The sequence below is a fragment of the Sceloporus occidentalis genome, unplaced genomic scaffold, assembly GCF_023333645.1.
Source record: "Sceloporus occidentalis isolate IW3139 unplaced genomic scaffold, rSceOcc1.0.p SCAF_66, whole genome shotgun sequence".
In the NCBI taxonomy this organism is placed as follows: Eukaryota; Metazoa; Chordata; class Lepidosauria; order Squamata; family Phrynosomatidae; genus Sceloporus; species Sceloporus occidentalis.
Genome location: NW_028317046.1, coordinates 1,665,042 through 1,682,922, shown reverse-complemented (window position 1 = coordinate 1,682,922; position 17,881 = coordinate 1,665,042). Strand labels below are relative to the sequence as shown.

General features: G+C 41.1%; 1 protein-coding gene across 1 annotated transcript in view; it reads right to left on the bottom strand.

The window, feature by feature from the left end:
- Window positions 1-11,020: 11,020 nt before the first annotated feature.
- Window positions 11,021-17,881, bottom strand: part of LOC149286818 (intermembrane lipid transfer protein VPS13D-like) — a 63,558-nt gene continuing 56,697 nt past the window's right edge. The window contains exons 67-69 of the mRNA XM_089493648.1: window positions 14,601-14,732; window positions 13,477-13,717; window positions 11,021-11,152 (exon numbers count right to left, since the gene is read on the bottom strand). Of these exons, the coding sequence (XP_089349774.1) occupies window positions 11,021-11,152; window positions 13,477-13,717; window positions 14,601-14,732 (505 nt within the window). The remainder of the gene's footprint in view (window positions 11,153-13,476; window positions 13,718-14,600; window positions 14,733-17,881) is intronic.

Here is a 17,881-nt window from a genome sequence, read left to right as displayed (position 1 = left end):
ATCAGCAGGCGGAAGGCATTAGCCTAAAACCCGAGTCCAGATTTATTCCGAACATATTTTCGGTCCAAGCCTTTCGGGTTCAGGCTGCTTCTGAAAGCTGTTTTCAAAGGGCCCGGAGGAAAGGATTTCTACAACAGTTTGGGATTTTAATTAAAAAAATAAATAATGTATTTAAAAGCATTGAAGATCAGGACCCTTTGGATCTGAAACGCTCCTTTTTAACCTTTTTTAAGTTGACAATAATTCAAATAATAATCGCCGTGAAAGTGTCGGCCGGATGTCAAAAGCATTTTAGTAACGTTTTGAAGTGATACAATTAAAATATTTGAAAGATAAAAGGAATGTTGTGCTTCTTTACACTTCCCTGACAGATGGGGGCTTCTGTAACCATGCATGGGGTTAGCTGGGTAAACCGCATTGCAGCCCCATCAATAAATGCCTACAAAGCAACCACAATGAGCGTTCAACCTGCCCCTGGTGATGTCGACTCTTGTCAAAGGAACATACGCCATAGTCCATGTCGCCGTAATAACATTGTCCAGGGCATAGTAACTGTTTGCCTCCATGTCTTGGTTTTTAATTTTGGAGCTAGGGTTATTTGCAGAAACGGGGAAAGTGGAAATTGCCCTCCTTTACCCACCATCAAGGGGCCCGATTTAAACCAGTGGTTCACTGATTTATAATAAAGCCGTTGCGTTTAGGCGCTGGATCGCTGGACCTGGTCTTGTACGGGTCTATTCAGTAAAGGTGAAGACTTAAAAAGTTGGCCTGAACTAACTTGAGAACCAAAAGTCAATCCTCATCGTTGGCAATTTTTTTTTAGGGGAAAAAGTCTCGCATTTGTTTTTCTTATTTGTTCTGTTCTACAGAAGGAGCTTCTAATCCATCATCTTGTAACCAGATGTCGACTGAAACCACAATACACAAGAATTAGGAGCTGGGGGAAAAGAACAATACACTTCTCAACCCCAAATGAGGCAGTTCCTGCTACCACGCACACCCTCGAAGGTCTATTATACAAAACAAGGGCTCACTTTACAGAATATAAGAAGTCTTTTTGTTACATTTTATTTTTTGCGTCCATTCATGAAATACAATGTTTTCACAGCACTATCCAGCCATGTGGGGTAAAAGGCTCCTATTCTATGAACCCAAAGGTTTTCTCCAGGATAAGATTATTTACACAAGGAACGCTTTAGAAATATTCTAGAGCCACCTCCTCACCGTGACATGAACGTGGTGACCCAAATATCACATAACCAATAATGCTAAGCTTTGGTTCAATGAACATTCAATAAAAACATTTTATTCAGTGTTATGATCGCTTTAATTTGAACGTGCAAGAGTATTCAGGGTTAATGAGGTGGCTCTGGCACTTTAAGGCCAGCAGCCACCTAATAATATAAGAGCTGCCAACGGCTGGGTATGTGCAGCCGGGCCTATCCAGCCAATGGCCACACACTACTGGAGCAGCTAATCCAGTGAGTATGGGGTGCTGTCGGCCAGCGGCCCCTCGGGCATTTGTCCAATGTGCCAGCTGGCTTGTCTGGGACTGATACCATGGTATTCACCAAGTTGCCGGGGTCAAAGTCCAGGGTTTGTTCTCGGTTTCAGCCTTTTCCTCCTCACCCTGTGGATGTCTGGAGATTTACCCCTGACCATCACAGGGAGTGTAGTTAAAAAACAAACAAAAAAATCACATGCTTGGCCCCAGCTTCACTAAATCCGGCCCAGATAAACAGAAGAAAAGAACCCCAATTACTGAAGTGGAAGGAAAGGAGTTATTGAAGGTTGGGGAACAAGAACCCAGTGGGGGGCTTTACTACGATCTTGTTTCTTTACCCTAATAAATTAATAATTATACTTGGGTTCAACTGACTGATTTTAAGATCCTAAACTATAGCTGCAGATAACCCCCCAGCGCTGTATACAGCAAATATACCCCCCAGCGCTGTATACAGCAAATATAACCCCCAGCGCTGTATACAGTAATAACCCCCCAGCGCTGTATACAGCAAATATAACCCCCAGCGCTGTATACAGTAATAACCCCCCAGCGCTGTATACAGTAATATAACCCCCAGCGCTGTATACAGTAATATAACCCCCAGCGCTGTATACAGCAAATATAACCCCAAGCGCTGTATACAGCAAATATAACCCCCAGCGCTGTATACAGTAATAACCCCCCAGCGCTGTATACAGCAAATATAACCCCCAGCGCTGTATACAGTAATATACCCCCCAGCGCTGTATACAGCAAATATAACCCCCAGCGCTGTATACAGTAATAACCCCCCAGCGCTGTATACAGCAAATATAACCCCCAGCGCTGTATACAGTAATAACCCCCCAGCGCTGTATACAGTAATATAACCCCCAGCGCTGTATACAGTAATATAACCCCCAGCGCTGTATACAGCAAATATAACCCCCAGCGCTGTATACAGCAAATATAACCCCCAGCGCTGTATACAGCAAATATAACCCCCAGCGCTGTATACAGTAATAACCCCCCAGCGCTGTATACAGCAAATATAACCCCCAGCGCTGTATACAGTAATAACCCCCCAGCGCTGTATACAGCAAATATAACCCCCAGCGCTGTATACAGTAATAACCCCCCAGCCCTGTATACAGTAATATAACCCCCAGCGCTGTATACAGCAAATATAACCCCCAGCGCTGTATACAGCAAATATAACCCCCAGCGCTGTATACAGTAATAACCCCCCAGCGCTGTATACAGCAAATATAACCCCCAGCGCTGTATACAGTAATATACCCCCCCCCCAGCGCTGTATACAGTAATAACCCCCAGCGGTATATGGCAATGCTAATTAAGCATAGCCCTCCATAGTCTAACATTAGTCATAGTGTTAGACTGGACAATTAAGAACGAGTCACTCTATTATAAAATTATATAAGGGGGGCAAAAACTACAACTGTTTAAAAAAAATATATATATTTAAACAAATATTTAAGAAAAACCTAAATTACCTTAATGACTGCACTTTAGGAATGATTATTGAAAAATCCCAAGATTCACTGCAAAATATTTCACAAAGGTAAATGAAACGCTAAGCGATTCCCCACATCGGTATCTGCGGAACTGAAGAAATCATAAAAATGTAAGCAAAATACTACAATTTTTGCAAAAAATAAAAGCAGAGAATTAACAGAGTTTATTAACTGAGAAATTTTTAATTTAATCAACAAGCCGTTAGAAATAATATCATGAAAACCCGAGAAACGGAATACTTGAAAGTTTACAGCTTTTTGGACGTAAAAAAACACAGCCTGTGATGTTTTAAATGACTTCTGTTTATTTAACGCTTTATTGTCGCTTTAAAAGTCACATTTGTGAGACAGGAACACCGTTCAGCAGAAATGCCCCGTGGGGGGTTATGCCGTTCTTAGAAAAGATTGAAGGTTAGAATTTCTGGGATGCTGAGAAATAAAATACCGCATTATTTTTGTTACAGTGGAAAGGGCTTCGAAGTTCAGAACATAAATAATTATTTTGGGTTAAACAAGCTTTCTTGCTTTTTCTGGACTTGTATTTTAGATTTTTTTTTTATTTTCTTCTCCAGGGTCATATGGAGGGGGGTCTGAAACTGACATGAACCTGCTGGGGGGGGGGGGGACACAAGGAAGGGGGTATAAGGGGGCTAGGTTCAGAGCAGGGTTAGCAATACTGGATGAATTAAGCAGGACAAACAGACAGCTCACCTCGTGGTGAACTTCAGCTAACCTGCTCCTCACCCGGCCCGGCACAGGTGGAGCACGACTGACGTTCCGATGAACCCTCACTCCCACCGCCTTCCCCACAATCTACACAAAGCCAACTGTGGCGCTTCATTCACATTTTGTGACACGCTGCATTCCGGCGTTATTAATGGAAACTCCAAAAATTCATTCTATGCGGAATGCAGAAGACTTTACCCGTTCACGACCGGAGGGTTGCGTTACACGATTAAAAGTGGAGTCCAAAGTGCGGCTTTCAGAAACGTCACGGCGTGCAGAGAAAGTTTTCAAGACATGCTATGTGCAGGGGATATATTTGGAGCTTTTAACAGGTTCATTCTCTTCATTAAAGATAAATATATCAAAGGGAATCACGTTTGTCAATGCAGGGTTGATGCCACGTGGAATGCCACATGGTGCCCCTTTTTCAAAGTTGTGGCCCCTTATTAGAGGTGAGCGACCCGGCCTGTGGTGTAGCATAACCCACACGCAAGCTAGAGACTTTCCACTTTATAAGGAAAGTCCTCTCGTGCCCATAGAGATACCAGCTAGGATCAAAAAAACTAAACAAGGAGGAGTTACAGTTGGTTCTTGCTTGTACTTCCCCACCCCTGAGGAGCCCAGATTTAAGCAATACTTAAATTGTTTTTTGTACAATGTTTTTTTAAAGGCTTATGAAACTGGGCTTTTTTTGCGGACATTCTGGTTGAAATTAAGGTTTCCAGTTGTGGTGATTTCATTAATTTAATTCGGGACTTTAATTAAATTTTTTTATTTGTCTTGGTTGGATGTGACTGTTTTTGTCCATTTTAGAATAAATTCATAAAAAATATTTCTAAATATTTTTAACCCTCAGTTCATCCCTTGTAATCCTACATTGAACCCGTATTATATATATATATATATAATTTATTTAAATTTCCTTTTAATTAATGGAACATTTTCAGGATTTTTTCTCATCCAATTACTCTCCCCCTTTTGAAAAATAATTGAATGGAAACATATTAAAAGGCCATTCCTTTGGAATCCCAGAGCACTTGGTTAATTAAAAATCCATGAATGTCTAAGGTGATCTAGTTCTGATCCCCGTCCCTAAATTACTGCTCAATTAAATGACTTTATCGCGAACCAAGACCGAAAAGCACCTGTAAATCCAGGACAGACCCCGGCCGTAAATCACCCACTAGAAAGGAACGTTCACCAATTCGGTGAAATTTATTTGTTTTAATATTGCTTTCAATGGGACTTACTTTTTTTTGTTTTGTATTAAACTAGTCAAATTGTCAAATTTATAGACGACAAGAGAAAATAAATAAATAATAAAAAAAAACAAAACAAAAAAAAACGCTTTGGTGGACCATAAAAGTCATCGCTAGACGCGGTTCTTTGAATTCTTGGAGAATGCTAGCTCCCCGGCCGCCTTTATTTCGCGGACTCTGAATAAGTCCTCGAAGACAGTTGGGGAAATTTACTATTGTAATTGTCCGGGAGAGGAGCGGGTAGTACTTCGCCTATCTATCCAGTAACAGGACTGTCTGTCCCGTAAGACCCCACGTAACCTTTACTGTTATTTATTAACACTTTCTAGAGCCGTGGAAAATGAACTTTACAAACTTCAGTGCTGATGAACGGGGTGAAACCCAAGAATCAGCGAATCCATTGTGTTGTGCTGACAGAAAGATACTGTTACAACACACTTCAGCTGCCAACTTACAAGAGTCACCCAATCCATCATGTCGGCCTGTTGGATCACAAGGCAGTGAAACTCGGCCTGGCGTGTTATTTTAGCCTTAGAGGACTGTGAGATAAACGGGGCATGAACCGGCCCCCTGGCAGGGGGTCGACCCCCTGCGCCCTCATTAAAGCGCCAATCAAAAAGAGTAATGAAAGTGGGTAACGGAATCCTGGCTCCGTGGACTTCAACGGCTATGAAACCGTGAGAGTTTTTCACAAACTGAAAATCTGCTTCTAAGGGAAGGTTTACTGCGAAAAAATTTAATTTTAAGAGTAGAAGAGAGCGCCAGGGGTTAGATTTACTGCCAGGACTTAATAACCACGACCTGAGAGCGATGGAAGCTATTGTCCTACAGGAACTGTCGATTTGGAGTTACAAGTTCCGTGTAACCAGTTCCTCACACGCGTGTTGGCCAACAAACGTTGAAATTTAGCGTCCTAAAACTTGATGTTTTCAATACAACCAAATCTCTTTGCTTCTAAACTTTTTAGAGGGTCTTATGATCATATATGTTGATTTGAGACAAAAATGTTTAATTATATTGAAGAAATCTGTATGAAGATTGATAAACAGAATATATTTAAAATTCTAATTCTGATTTATGGCTGAAATGTCTGCGAATGACTTGGCTACTAAATAAGTTGCAGTAAAGAATGATCCCAAGACGGCAACGAAGTAAAGACCAAAACGAAGTAATTACCGGAAATCAGTACTCACCATTAAAACTCTTTAAAGCTTTAAAGAGACTCGGGTCTCTGGACCACGATACAGAAGGTCTTCATGACGAAGGGTATATCGCACGTAGACTACGAGACCCTCCTGTATGTATATCAGATCATATACTGACTCTGAAGATCAGGCGGCCACTGAAGGACTTCTCAAAACCATGTCCGAGGTTCGCCATAAGATTTTTTTTGAGGTTGCATTCTACTGGATTCTATTAGTATAGAAGTTACTTATCTTTCTGAAATAGGTACCAGGACTGATCTCTGGATTAAAACTACTAGGGACACTTAGCAGCTGATAAAATGACGTACGCTCTGCTCTTACACTCGTGTGGCCGAGGGTATCGAGCCGGTGGCCATACACCAAGGCACGGGAACGGCCACGGAGTGACAACGGAGGTATGTTGGAGGGGCTATTGGACACTGGCCAACCAATCATATGCCCAGCTTGCCCGATGGCATGAATAAGAACCATGATGGCATGAATAAGAAAGCAGCAGAATATCGATTTTTTATGTAAAAAAAAAAAAAGAATAGAGTCCTTTAGGAGGAAAAGTTGACGTCTTGTCTTGGAGGAAGAGGATGGAGAGAGATAGAAGGTATTTAGAGGAAGGATGAAGAAGGGTATGGGTTTCTAGAAGGAATGGGGGTGGAGAAGTGTTTGCTCCTGTAAGAGGTGAAATTATATAAAAGAGCCATAATTAGAGATTTAAAGTAATCAGAAATGATATTTTACACAAGAAAACTAAGCCTCCCCATTACTTCTACCACAACTCCATATCTTCGTTTAGTTTCATTATTTTGTACTCTAAGACTAAGTTGTACTACCTGCTTCTTGCGCTCTCTTTGTGTTGTTGTTACGAGGGCCAGGAGAAAATAAACGAGGGAAAGTTCAAAGTTCTCAGACTTATAAAATACTTTACATGGTAGCGACTAAGTAAATACTTTATTTCCATTATAAAGTCAATAATTACTTAATACTTACTTGATAGAATATCCAAAACAGGCGACTCATTATCCTATCGTTAGCTTGTCTAGACTTGACTTGTAAACATTTAGTGTAAAAGATTTGTATATGAAATAAAATGTGTAATAGGTCTACACGGCCAAGTAATTACAGTCTACAAAAGTGGAATAAATTCCACCAAATCAAGGAAAAAAAACAATGAAACAATTTCTTAATTCCAAATTCTACTTTAAATTGCCATAAATAAGGAAAATTATAGATGAAGGGTAAGCATGATTTGTTTTTCCAGAGAAAAAAAATAACAGTTACTGGGAAGTCATTTCTAACTCAAGGCATTAAAAATACCCAAAGGAAGCAGGAACGGGTTTATTAAAAGGTAACATTAAACGCAAACTATAAAAAATGGAATGATTGGTTTTGAGTTTTTGTACTGAAAAAAAAGTTTTACTTTGAAAACAGTAACCTTTAAAGAACGAGCCACTATAATTATGGTTCATTTCAGCGGTTTCAATGTTTTTTACCCCAAACCTCCAGCATTTGAAGCCAACTATAAAACACTCAGTTGAAAAGAACATCGGGTTCACTGACCTGGGCATCTGTGCGGTCCAGGATTCTTGGCAAAAATGATAAAAATATATCACAATCTGGTCACGATTTCAGGGACGAAATCATAAAACGGTATTTCAAAAAGCTTGAACTTTACCTACGCAACTGTTATTTCCGCGCAACTTGTAAAAATGTTAAGAATAGTATCTGAAATATTTCTATCATATAAATAATTATCGATTATGCCGTAGGACAAACATTTTTTATTTTTTTTTAGCATTCCTCCAAATTACGTGTAATTATTACATTTTATATGTAATTCTGGGGAAAGTTCTAAGTGAGGGAAAATTTTATTCATATTAGTATTTATATATATATATATATATATATAGCGCCAACAATATCTGCAGCGCTTCTTACAGTCCCTACATTCAAAGGGTCTGAGAAAACTAGAACTGGCGGACTAAGACGACCCGATCTATTAGGTAAAGAGGGCCCGGCTCACAAGAGCTTACAATCTAGATCAGGGGCGTCCAACCTGTGGCCCTCCAGCTGCTGCAAGACTACATCTGGGAGATGTAGTCCTGCAGCAGCTGGAGGGCCGCAGGTTGGACGCCCCCGCTCTAGATCAGTCACTGTGATATTAAAATATGATAGTTGGGTCCGCATTTTCTTTACAAAGACTCGCAGCAAACACAACATTGACTTAAAGCGTGTAGATTCCATCCACATGGATGGCTTTGAGTGTCTCATTCTGACCTTCGAGAGTCCGTGTAGATAAAGACAAATACTTTAAAAAATTAAATAAATAAAAGAGCGCGTTGCCAAAACCATCTGGAGGAATTCAAAGATCTCGCTGCATTCTGTGGACACTTTGTTTTCGGGCCGGCACAAAATATTAGATTACATCTTTTTCATCTTGACGTTGTCCTCTCGCTGACCCCTGTGTTCCGCAGGGAAATAACATACTCGCTTCTCTGTTTACTTCTCGCGTTTTACGTGGAGCATATCCCCCCCCCCCAAGGCTCAGCGGCATTGGAACACAGGAGTCTGGGAGTGGATGAGCATGTTAACAATTACATCTGTCAGGAAAGAGATTTTTAGGAAAATGAGCCTTTTTTGGTTGATTAATAGTATGGAGTGCCCTTTATCATTATATATGTATGAAGAAGCGGAGCCGGTTTAAAGGGGAACTCGCACCATTTTATTTTTATTGGCGGTATAGCTAGTAGAGTACATAGTAAAGTCTCTCGAGTCTTCCGGGCTTCTGGACATCTCTCGATGTCTCCAACATCGGCTCTCTCAGCCAGACCACGGACACCATAGGTCCATGGACATTCTCTGCCGTCAGACTCCCCTTGCGCGAAGCCACATATTGCTGTATGTAGGGCTTCAGCTCGCGGCCTCTTGTGCAATACGTGACCTCAACTCTTAAGTGATGGCGTAGAGTACCAAGTTCCATGTCGCACCGTCGTCTTCTGAGCGCGAGGACGACTTCCAGGACACGATTGAAGACACCGAGAAGTGCCAGGGTCGTGAATAATATAAAACATTATGTATTACTCGTATAATAATAACAATAATCATCAAACCTTTTGGGCACAATGATGCACAGGAGAAGAACAGGTTGGCCAAAACCAAAGTTTACCATCCATGTAAAATGCCAACTGCGTTGACAATTGTGATGTCAGAACAGGGGGATTAATAGGGTTTTGGAAATACTTTTTTAAGACAAAAAGGCAAAAAATCTCAATACATAAGAAAAAAAAAAACCACCGTTGTGCTCTTGAATAGTCTATAGAGGTTGGTGACCACGTCCTTCAGGGAAGATAAACCGGTTTTAGATGCATTGCACTTTGGTTTAAAACAATTCCATTTTTCCTCTATATGAGACAGAGCGATATTATCCTGATTTAAGAAAAGGCTTTATCGACAGGTCTGCTTTAATACATCACCTTTATCGCCGCCTAAAGAAACATCAGCTTGATTTGTTAGGCTGATCTTCTCGGGTAAATGCATGTCGTGCGCAACCTAGTCGGCTGTTTGACTTTAAATAAAATCGATAATGCTTCTGTTATGCTTTCCAATATTGATTTTGAATGCATCAGGCTGCGATCCTCGCTTAAAGGGACCTCATAGTCAGACGAAGCGATTGAAATTTAACCATTTATTCCACCTTAAGACAGGATCTCCATGGCTACCATTTCAGAAAGTTAGAATGTTTAGAATGTTTTAAGTGCTGGCGACTAGACGTCTGTCACTCTAAGAAAGGCCTAATTAAAGAACAGCTCAGGACACCCAGGTATCTGCTGGGTTGGAGCACCCGAGGCTCCTACTAGTGGCACCGGCATCTCGAACGTTTGTAGACTAACCGGGTCGTTTAGTATAGAAACCTACATCGATGTGGAACCGGCAGCGTCCATCTGCAAGGAGCTAAAGTGAGTTTACCGCGTGTCGCCCTCGTTCTTTTGTCTACACCTGCTTTGAGACTCATTGGTATTCATCAAATTAACCAATTACACCCTAAAATCAGCAAAGAGACTGTGGGTTTAGTTAAAAAAAACAAAAAACTAAAAAAAATAAAACGGACTAGTATATAAGATTTAAAGACTCAAACACTTACAGTATAATATTACACAGAAAAAAAAATGTTAATTCTAAAACTGCATGGGGAAAACCCCCCAAAAACGTTCTTTGACGGAAAACATAATTTAGGATTCCAACGTCTCTAAGAAAAACACAAACATTAACATCGATTTTTATTCAACGACCTCAAACACTTATAAACGCACACCTATGAGATCCGCATTATTCTTATTCACTACGTACTTTTAACGTCCTATTCATGAAAACATTCGGGATACCCCCCCCCCACCCCGCGCATGCACCTTGTTTCCGGACGCGGGGTCCGGCGGAGATGCATAGATTCGGTACAGTATTTGCAATCGTCTAAGGAATTTCATGTAAACAAATTCGACATCCTACGTCAAAACAATCTCAATTTTTTTTCCCCTCTGTATTTACATCAAAACCTAGATTTACATATTTACAAAGTTAGCAAAATAAAGGTCTTTCTGTAAAACGAGCACAACGTTAAATTTATATATTTATATATGTATATATATATATTTATATCACAATTTAAATATTACTAACCCATAATATAAATTACCCAGCTATCACAAATATACTATAAAGGCAGCAGTAGTGCACGTTACCCAAAAACCTTTGTATTTATACTAATTTTACTTGTTTTGGACTCTATGAAGCGTAAGCTCTTGTTTAGTGGTAAGGAATACTTTAAGGATCTATATCCAGGTGCTCGTTGTCCTCCGATGCTCGTAACATCAGCTGCTGCTCGTAGTAAAGACTCTTCGCATAATTTATTTCTTGGGAGATCTTCACGGCCAGCGTTTCGGACTTCACGTGGACCTTTATAGTGAGAACGGAAGAAATAATCGATATTATTGGGCATGGATCCAGAAAGACGTTTTCTAAACCCATTATTTTAAATCATTGACACCTCTTTGTGTCACTGGTTGCTCCATCATGCAAAGTCCATTCCCAGTTTGTCCCTAAACTGGAACACGCCATAATGGACTGGTCCAAATGGGACAAACATTTGGGTGGCAAACCGTTATTTAGGTGTCTAAACTGCTTACAGGTGATTCATTTGAACATTCTGGTAATTTAGGAAAAAATATAAATAAAATGTTTTTAAATAGCCAATTTACTACATTCCACGAGGAAAAAGATAATGTGTGCAATAACTACAATATATATATATATATATATATATATATATATATATATACACATATATACACATTAGGGCTGCAACTAACGATTATTTTCATAATCGATTAGTTGGCCGATTATTTTTTCGATTAATCGATTAATCGGGTAAAAAAAAATAATAATAATAATTAAAGCTATATTTTAACAAGAACTCAAAAAATACCAAAAAAAGCTTTACTAGTAAATATTCATGTAAACTATTTTTGCCCAGTTATGCACATCTCACCCCCAGCTTGCCTCTCTGTCCCAGAAATGCATATCAGGAGGGGTATAAGGCATATCAGGGGACAGAGTGGCATATAGGAGGTATAAGGGGATACCTCCTATATGCCACTCTGTCCCCTGATATGCATTATACCCCTCCTGATATGCCTTATAGCCCCCTATATGCCACTGATATGCCACTTTGTCCCCTAATATGCCACTGTGCCCCCTGATATGCATTATACCCCTCCTGATATGCCTTATAGCCCCCTATATGCCACTTTGTCCCCTGATATGCCTTATAGCCCCATATATATGCCACAGTGCCCCGATATGCCACTGTGCCCTCCTGATATGCCTTATAGCCCCCTATATGCCTTTACCCTTGATATGCCACCATGCCCGATATGCCTTTTACCCCTATATGCCCCTGATATGCCTTATAGCGCCTTCATGCCACTGTGCCCCCTGATACGCCTTATAGCCCCTTTATGCCACTGTCCCCCCTGATACACCTTATTGCCCCTTTATGCCACTGTCCCCCCTGATATGCCTTATAGCCCCTTTATGCCACTGTGCCCCCTGATATGTCTTATGCCCCCCCGATATAAGAAAAACTGACATCACTAAAATTGTTTTTTTATATTTATATTTATTAAATATAGACAAAAAAAATACACAATACAATATAAATATATATAAATATATGGACAATAAATCAAATATTCTAGACATAAAAAAAAAACACAAATGCACATAATTAATAGATCCCGCAAAAATTCTACCTGCCCCACCAGGGGTTAATATATCAACAGAAGAAACACAGGGCAAATGAGCATAAAAATACAGATAATACTTACCCAGTGCTGCTTACTTGTCCTGTTTTTCTTCTGTTGATATATTAACCCCTGGTGGGGCAGGTGGAAGTGGCAGTGAGATGAAGTACCGGAGGTTGCGCACATCGCGCACTAAAATCCAAATCCCCTGCAGGCGCTGCAGCGGGACCTGGATCCTCTCCGGCAGCCGGTAGGGGTCTGTGTGATGCGCGCAGACAGCCGCTTCTCCCCTCCGCTTCCGTTGGGGCTTCCATGATGGAAGCCGCACCGGAAGGTCACGTGACGCCGGGTTCAGTAATAGAAGCCCTGGCGGAAGTGGAGGGGAGAAGCGGAAGGGGAGAAGCGGAGGATGTCTGCGCGTTTTGCACAGACCCTCACCGGGTGGCAGAGAGGATCCAGGTCTCCTGCAGCTCTGCGGGGGGTCTGGATTCTAGAGTTATAATCCGATCTCTATTTGAGATCGGATTATAGAAGGACGGGAGTTTTTCTGAAAAACATAATTTTATAAATCGATAAAAATCGATTCAACTAATCGATTATGAAAATCGTTGACAACGATTTTCATAATCGATTATTATCGATTTTATCGATTCGTTGTTGCAGCCCTAATATACATACACACTTAAGGGAAGGGCTATATAAAAAAATATTAAATAAATATTAAATATAAAATATTTATTACATAATAAAAATGCAATTATTCTGAAAAGAAATAATAAAACATATGAAATATATTATATATATATATATATATATATATATATGTTTAATTATAATGGCTGCATCTATTTTTTTCTCCGAAAACTGCTTTTTTTTTTTTAAAAAACAAATGTAATTATTTTGGATGTTTCTTTAGACAGATATAGAAAACCTTTTTTTGGGGAAAACCCTAAGATTTTGATGATCTCAAGCTCTTACCATAGGCTTCTGATGAGAGGGTCCCGGGAAGGCCACCCCACTGCTTGTATTTTCCGCTTTCTTGGTGAGCTGCACGTAGATCCTCCCGTGGTCCTTCGACACTAAGCAGTGATATAGATCATCGTACTTAATTTCAAGGAATATGGCGTCCCGGTCTACGTAATCTCCCCACTTCAGGAAATAAACTGCTTTGGATGAGATCAGCACGCAGTAGCTATCTATGTGCTCGACTGCAATAAAACTGGGGGGGGACATAGAAGAGGAAAGTTAATGAAACCCATCTGAAAATACATCGATACATATGGATTAAAATGACATATGATGACGCTGTTCTATGTATAGTTCATAACAAACGTGATGGACATTTTCATGGTTTGGCTGTTCTTGTCCGTTTCATAATTTGGCCCATGTCCACATTATTATGAGTTAAGGAAAACTTGGTTATAGTTTCCCAGTTCACTTTACTTCTTACTTCTGACCTCAAACTTCATGACTTCTGCCTCCAACTATGAAGACACTAGCGGATCTCATTAGATCATAGAATTATATCATACAATTATATGGAAAGTTGGTACCGTTACGACTCGGGTTGTTGGTTTTCAGGGATAATACCAGACACTATATCACAGAGGCGCAGGTCATAGCGTATTACTTTACATTTATTAATAGGGCACCGGTATATTGCGTAGCGCTATTACAACAGGGGCAAGTAAAGACATACAAGGAGGGCCTTGCTCTAGTTAAGTGAGCGACAGCCCTTCTGCCTCATGACGGAGGGCGAATTGCCATTGTGATTGGGCTCCCGGGGCACTACTGACTTAATGGGCCTTTTGGGGAGGTCATGATGTCTCCTGCAACCCGTACATTAAATAGCGGAGTGTGCCCGGCCGCCAGAGCATTCTGTACCCCCAAAGAGCCAGAATGTGATGTCATATCCCAGATCTCGACAGAGAGGACCGCAGTGATGATGCAAGGCCTGGCCGGTGGAGACGGGGACTTACGAATACGCAATGGTCTCTTAAAAAACCAAGTTAAAGCTCGAAGAAAAGAAAACCCATATGAATCGACTGAGGTAAGAAAGGGTTAAAAAGTTTGTGGAAATAGTGACATCTCCAGCTACTCACCATTCCTCCGGGATGTTGTCTGTCAGTCTGAAAAGTTGCTCTTGTCCCTCGGCCTGAATATCCGAGTATCTCGGTAGGAGTCCTTGGGGACTTGTGCAACAACGTGGCCTCCTGACCCTCTGAACTTGCGTTCTGCCAGAAGACATAAGGATGTGTTTAGTATAACGCAAAACACAAATCAAAGACGCCGGTTTTTTTTTCCAGCAACTGTGTTTTAAGGGCAGAATTTAACAGTTTGTTAAACGTCAGGCCAATTAGTGAAAAAGAAATCCAAATAAATGTTCATTTTAACCGAGAGGCAAAGCGGCGCGTGGGTGACAGAAGACCATGAAGGACAACAATATCTCGCAAAGCGATGGAAACCATTTAAGGAAACTTTTACTAAACTTTCTTTTTAGAGGGGAACTGTCACAGCTTTTAGCGTCACTATTTATAAGCTTAGGCTCTTTGCTTGTCAATGATTATTTTGGAAACATTTGGTGACAAGAAAGCGGCGACCAGCAGCAAAGCCAGCATTATCTGCTTCATTTCCTATCCTGAAACCCCCCCATCCTTACAAAAGGCTGCCTGAACCAATCAACAATAACCAGGAACTTAACAATAGGGGAGAGATAACGTAAGGTGGGTATACACAAGTATCGCTTATATTAATCTGTTACAGGTGTCTCATTTACTGCACAGAAATGGGGAAAATCACAGACCCACTTTAACGGCATTACAAAAATACACAATGTTATTCCTGTTTATGGGCCAGGACGGGTTTACGTATCCATGACACGGCCAATAAAAATCATTAATACGAGACCCTCCATATCTACGTCGCAGGTTCCAAGCAGTAAAGACATTTTCCCTTCTCCTTTCATCCTTTTTTCTTGCGTATAACTCAACTTTCTGTTTCACGGGAAATGGAATAGAGAAAAAAATCATGAAAAAACACAAATGCCAAAAAGTGATTTGGAAGCCAAGCTAGTCACAACGGCTCATTTTTCTACAGCTCATCACAATGGGATCAAAAGCAAACCAGACATAAGAGACAAACCAAAGGAGGTTAACGTCGCTGCTCTGTCTGGATCTACAATGAGGCCACTTCCAGCCTTTGTGGTCATAATAAAGACTGGGATTTATATGTGGCTTTCTTCTTCTCCCCAGCTCATCGGGGGAAAATACACCTTAGGCCACCTGTTCAAGTATAACTCTCATTACTCTCAGCATTCTCAGACAGTCCATGTTTTTTGTGAGTTCAACAACGGCTCAGAGGCCGGGGAGACTCTGGGGTCTACTCAACTAAATTTAAGATTTTAGCTCCTTGATGGTGGGTTTCTGCGGCAGGAAGAGCTTGCCTGGCCCTGTATGATGTATAGTTAAATCAGCAGGATTGCTTCAGAGTCTTCTCTTAATTATGCTCTATGCAGGGCCATCTCAGCCCTTCCCAGGTCTTGGTACTGAATAGCCAAGTCAGGGAGCTAGATATCCAAATTCGAGACAACTGGTAACTTTGTAACATTTAAGTGTTCTCAGATGGTAACATTGTAACTTAGCTTGGAAAAAAGACCCAAGTCCATCAAGATATTAAAAATTTATACTATTTTTGGATGATATTCAACAACATTTTGGAAGGAAGCGACTCGAATAGCGTTTTTCCACGGTAAAGACCTTTTCAGGCACGAACGCAACAGCTTTCTACATCTGTATAATGTATCCAGTGTTCTACGACACACAGGATCTGTATGATCTATACAGATACTGAATTTAAATGAAACGCAGGCATAAATAGAAATGAGATGTAGGTATTGTGAAGCCTTGCCAGCATACGGGACGCAATTTTATTGGCCTCCAAAAACCCTCAGCATTAAAGGTTATAAAGGAGCCTGGAATAAGACGGGGGAAACGTCTGCACCGAACAAAGACCCCACTGTACCCTGCGGCTCCTGGTGGGATAACGGTCAACCTGGTGATAGCGTTCCTCACCAAGGGTCCTCAAGGGTAATGTTGGTTTTTTTGTGTTTCACTTAAACTATTCCGTCCGAGCGTTAGAACGGACAGCAGCAATTGTCGCAGTCCATCAAAACTTGCCAAAAGTGGTCTGTTTGGACTGGAAGGCGAGCAGAATTCCACACGATTCAATGTTTCTAAAGCAAAAAAAAAAGTCCTCTGCAGCCCGTTCCTCCGTCTCAAGTTACTTTCTGTAAATAATAAGGAACGCTGATGATTCTCCAAAAGCTGAAAAAATTTGAAACAAGCAGAGCAAAGCGTAGTGTGGCCCACATCTGGGTTACATTAAACACGCACTCCATGGTTTTTTTTCCTGATTCTTTTTTAATGAGCACACAAAAGCCATACACGACGGCGATGCCCTCGCGTCTGCTGGTCACAGCAGGGGAGAACTCCGCTCCACGAAGATACAATAGAGACCGGGAACGGTGTGATAAAGTTCAAGCACCCCTCGATAGGACAGGGACGTGTCACTCGGTGAAAGAGAATAAGTAGACTGCTCAAGACCAGAAAATTATATTAAAATAGTTATTTCCTGTATCCGACTCGATGGATAATGTTCCAAATTTCCCCAATTTCAGTTTTGACACGTCTTAACAGCCTCATATAGGTATGGACTTGTCTCCTAAGTCATTAAAGTTCCATACACCCCCAAAATTCTAGGTGTCCAAATCGGAACACCTCGGTTGGGTAGTGTGACAAGAGGGACGGTGGGACGTGGCAGGGAAGACTGAAGGGGAATCACTTGTCTTATCTAAATCATCAAAGCGTCACAAAGCGCCCCCCCTGGGTCAGAGATCGGAAGATTTCCCCAACAGGTCCATGCTCCCCACTGGCCGAAAATGCGGCACGGCGGGGCAACAACTCGCGACAGTGCCTGAATGTTGGGACGGTCCCACCAAGACTTGTATATAGCTGAACATACCCATTAGTGGAAAGCATTGGGAGTTGGCAGCTATAGGCATGACCCTACATCTACATCTCCAGAGTTATTGGGTTCCTTTAAGTCAGGGATGTGGAGGAAGGCAAATACTAAATCATAGAATACCAAAAACATTGCAATATGGAGAAAAAAAGGGGTTCACTGGCCCTTTAATAAAAGAGCTATGAAGCCATTAGAAGCCAGAGGAGCGATTTAAAGCTCTGCGGTATTCCCAAGGGCTTACTGTATATTCATTTAATGTACGGGAGACAACCAGAGTCAGGGAGGAGAAGGGGGTGAGTTATGGAGCCCGGCTCTCTACTTAAGCCGAAATGTGTAATGCATAAAAAATAGTGTCTATGATTTC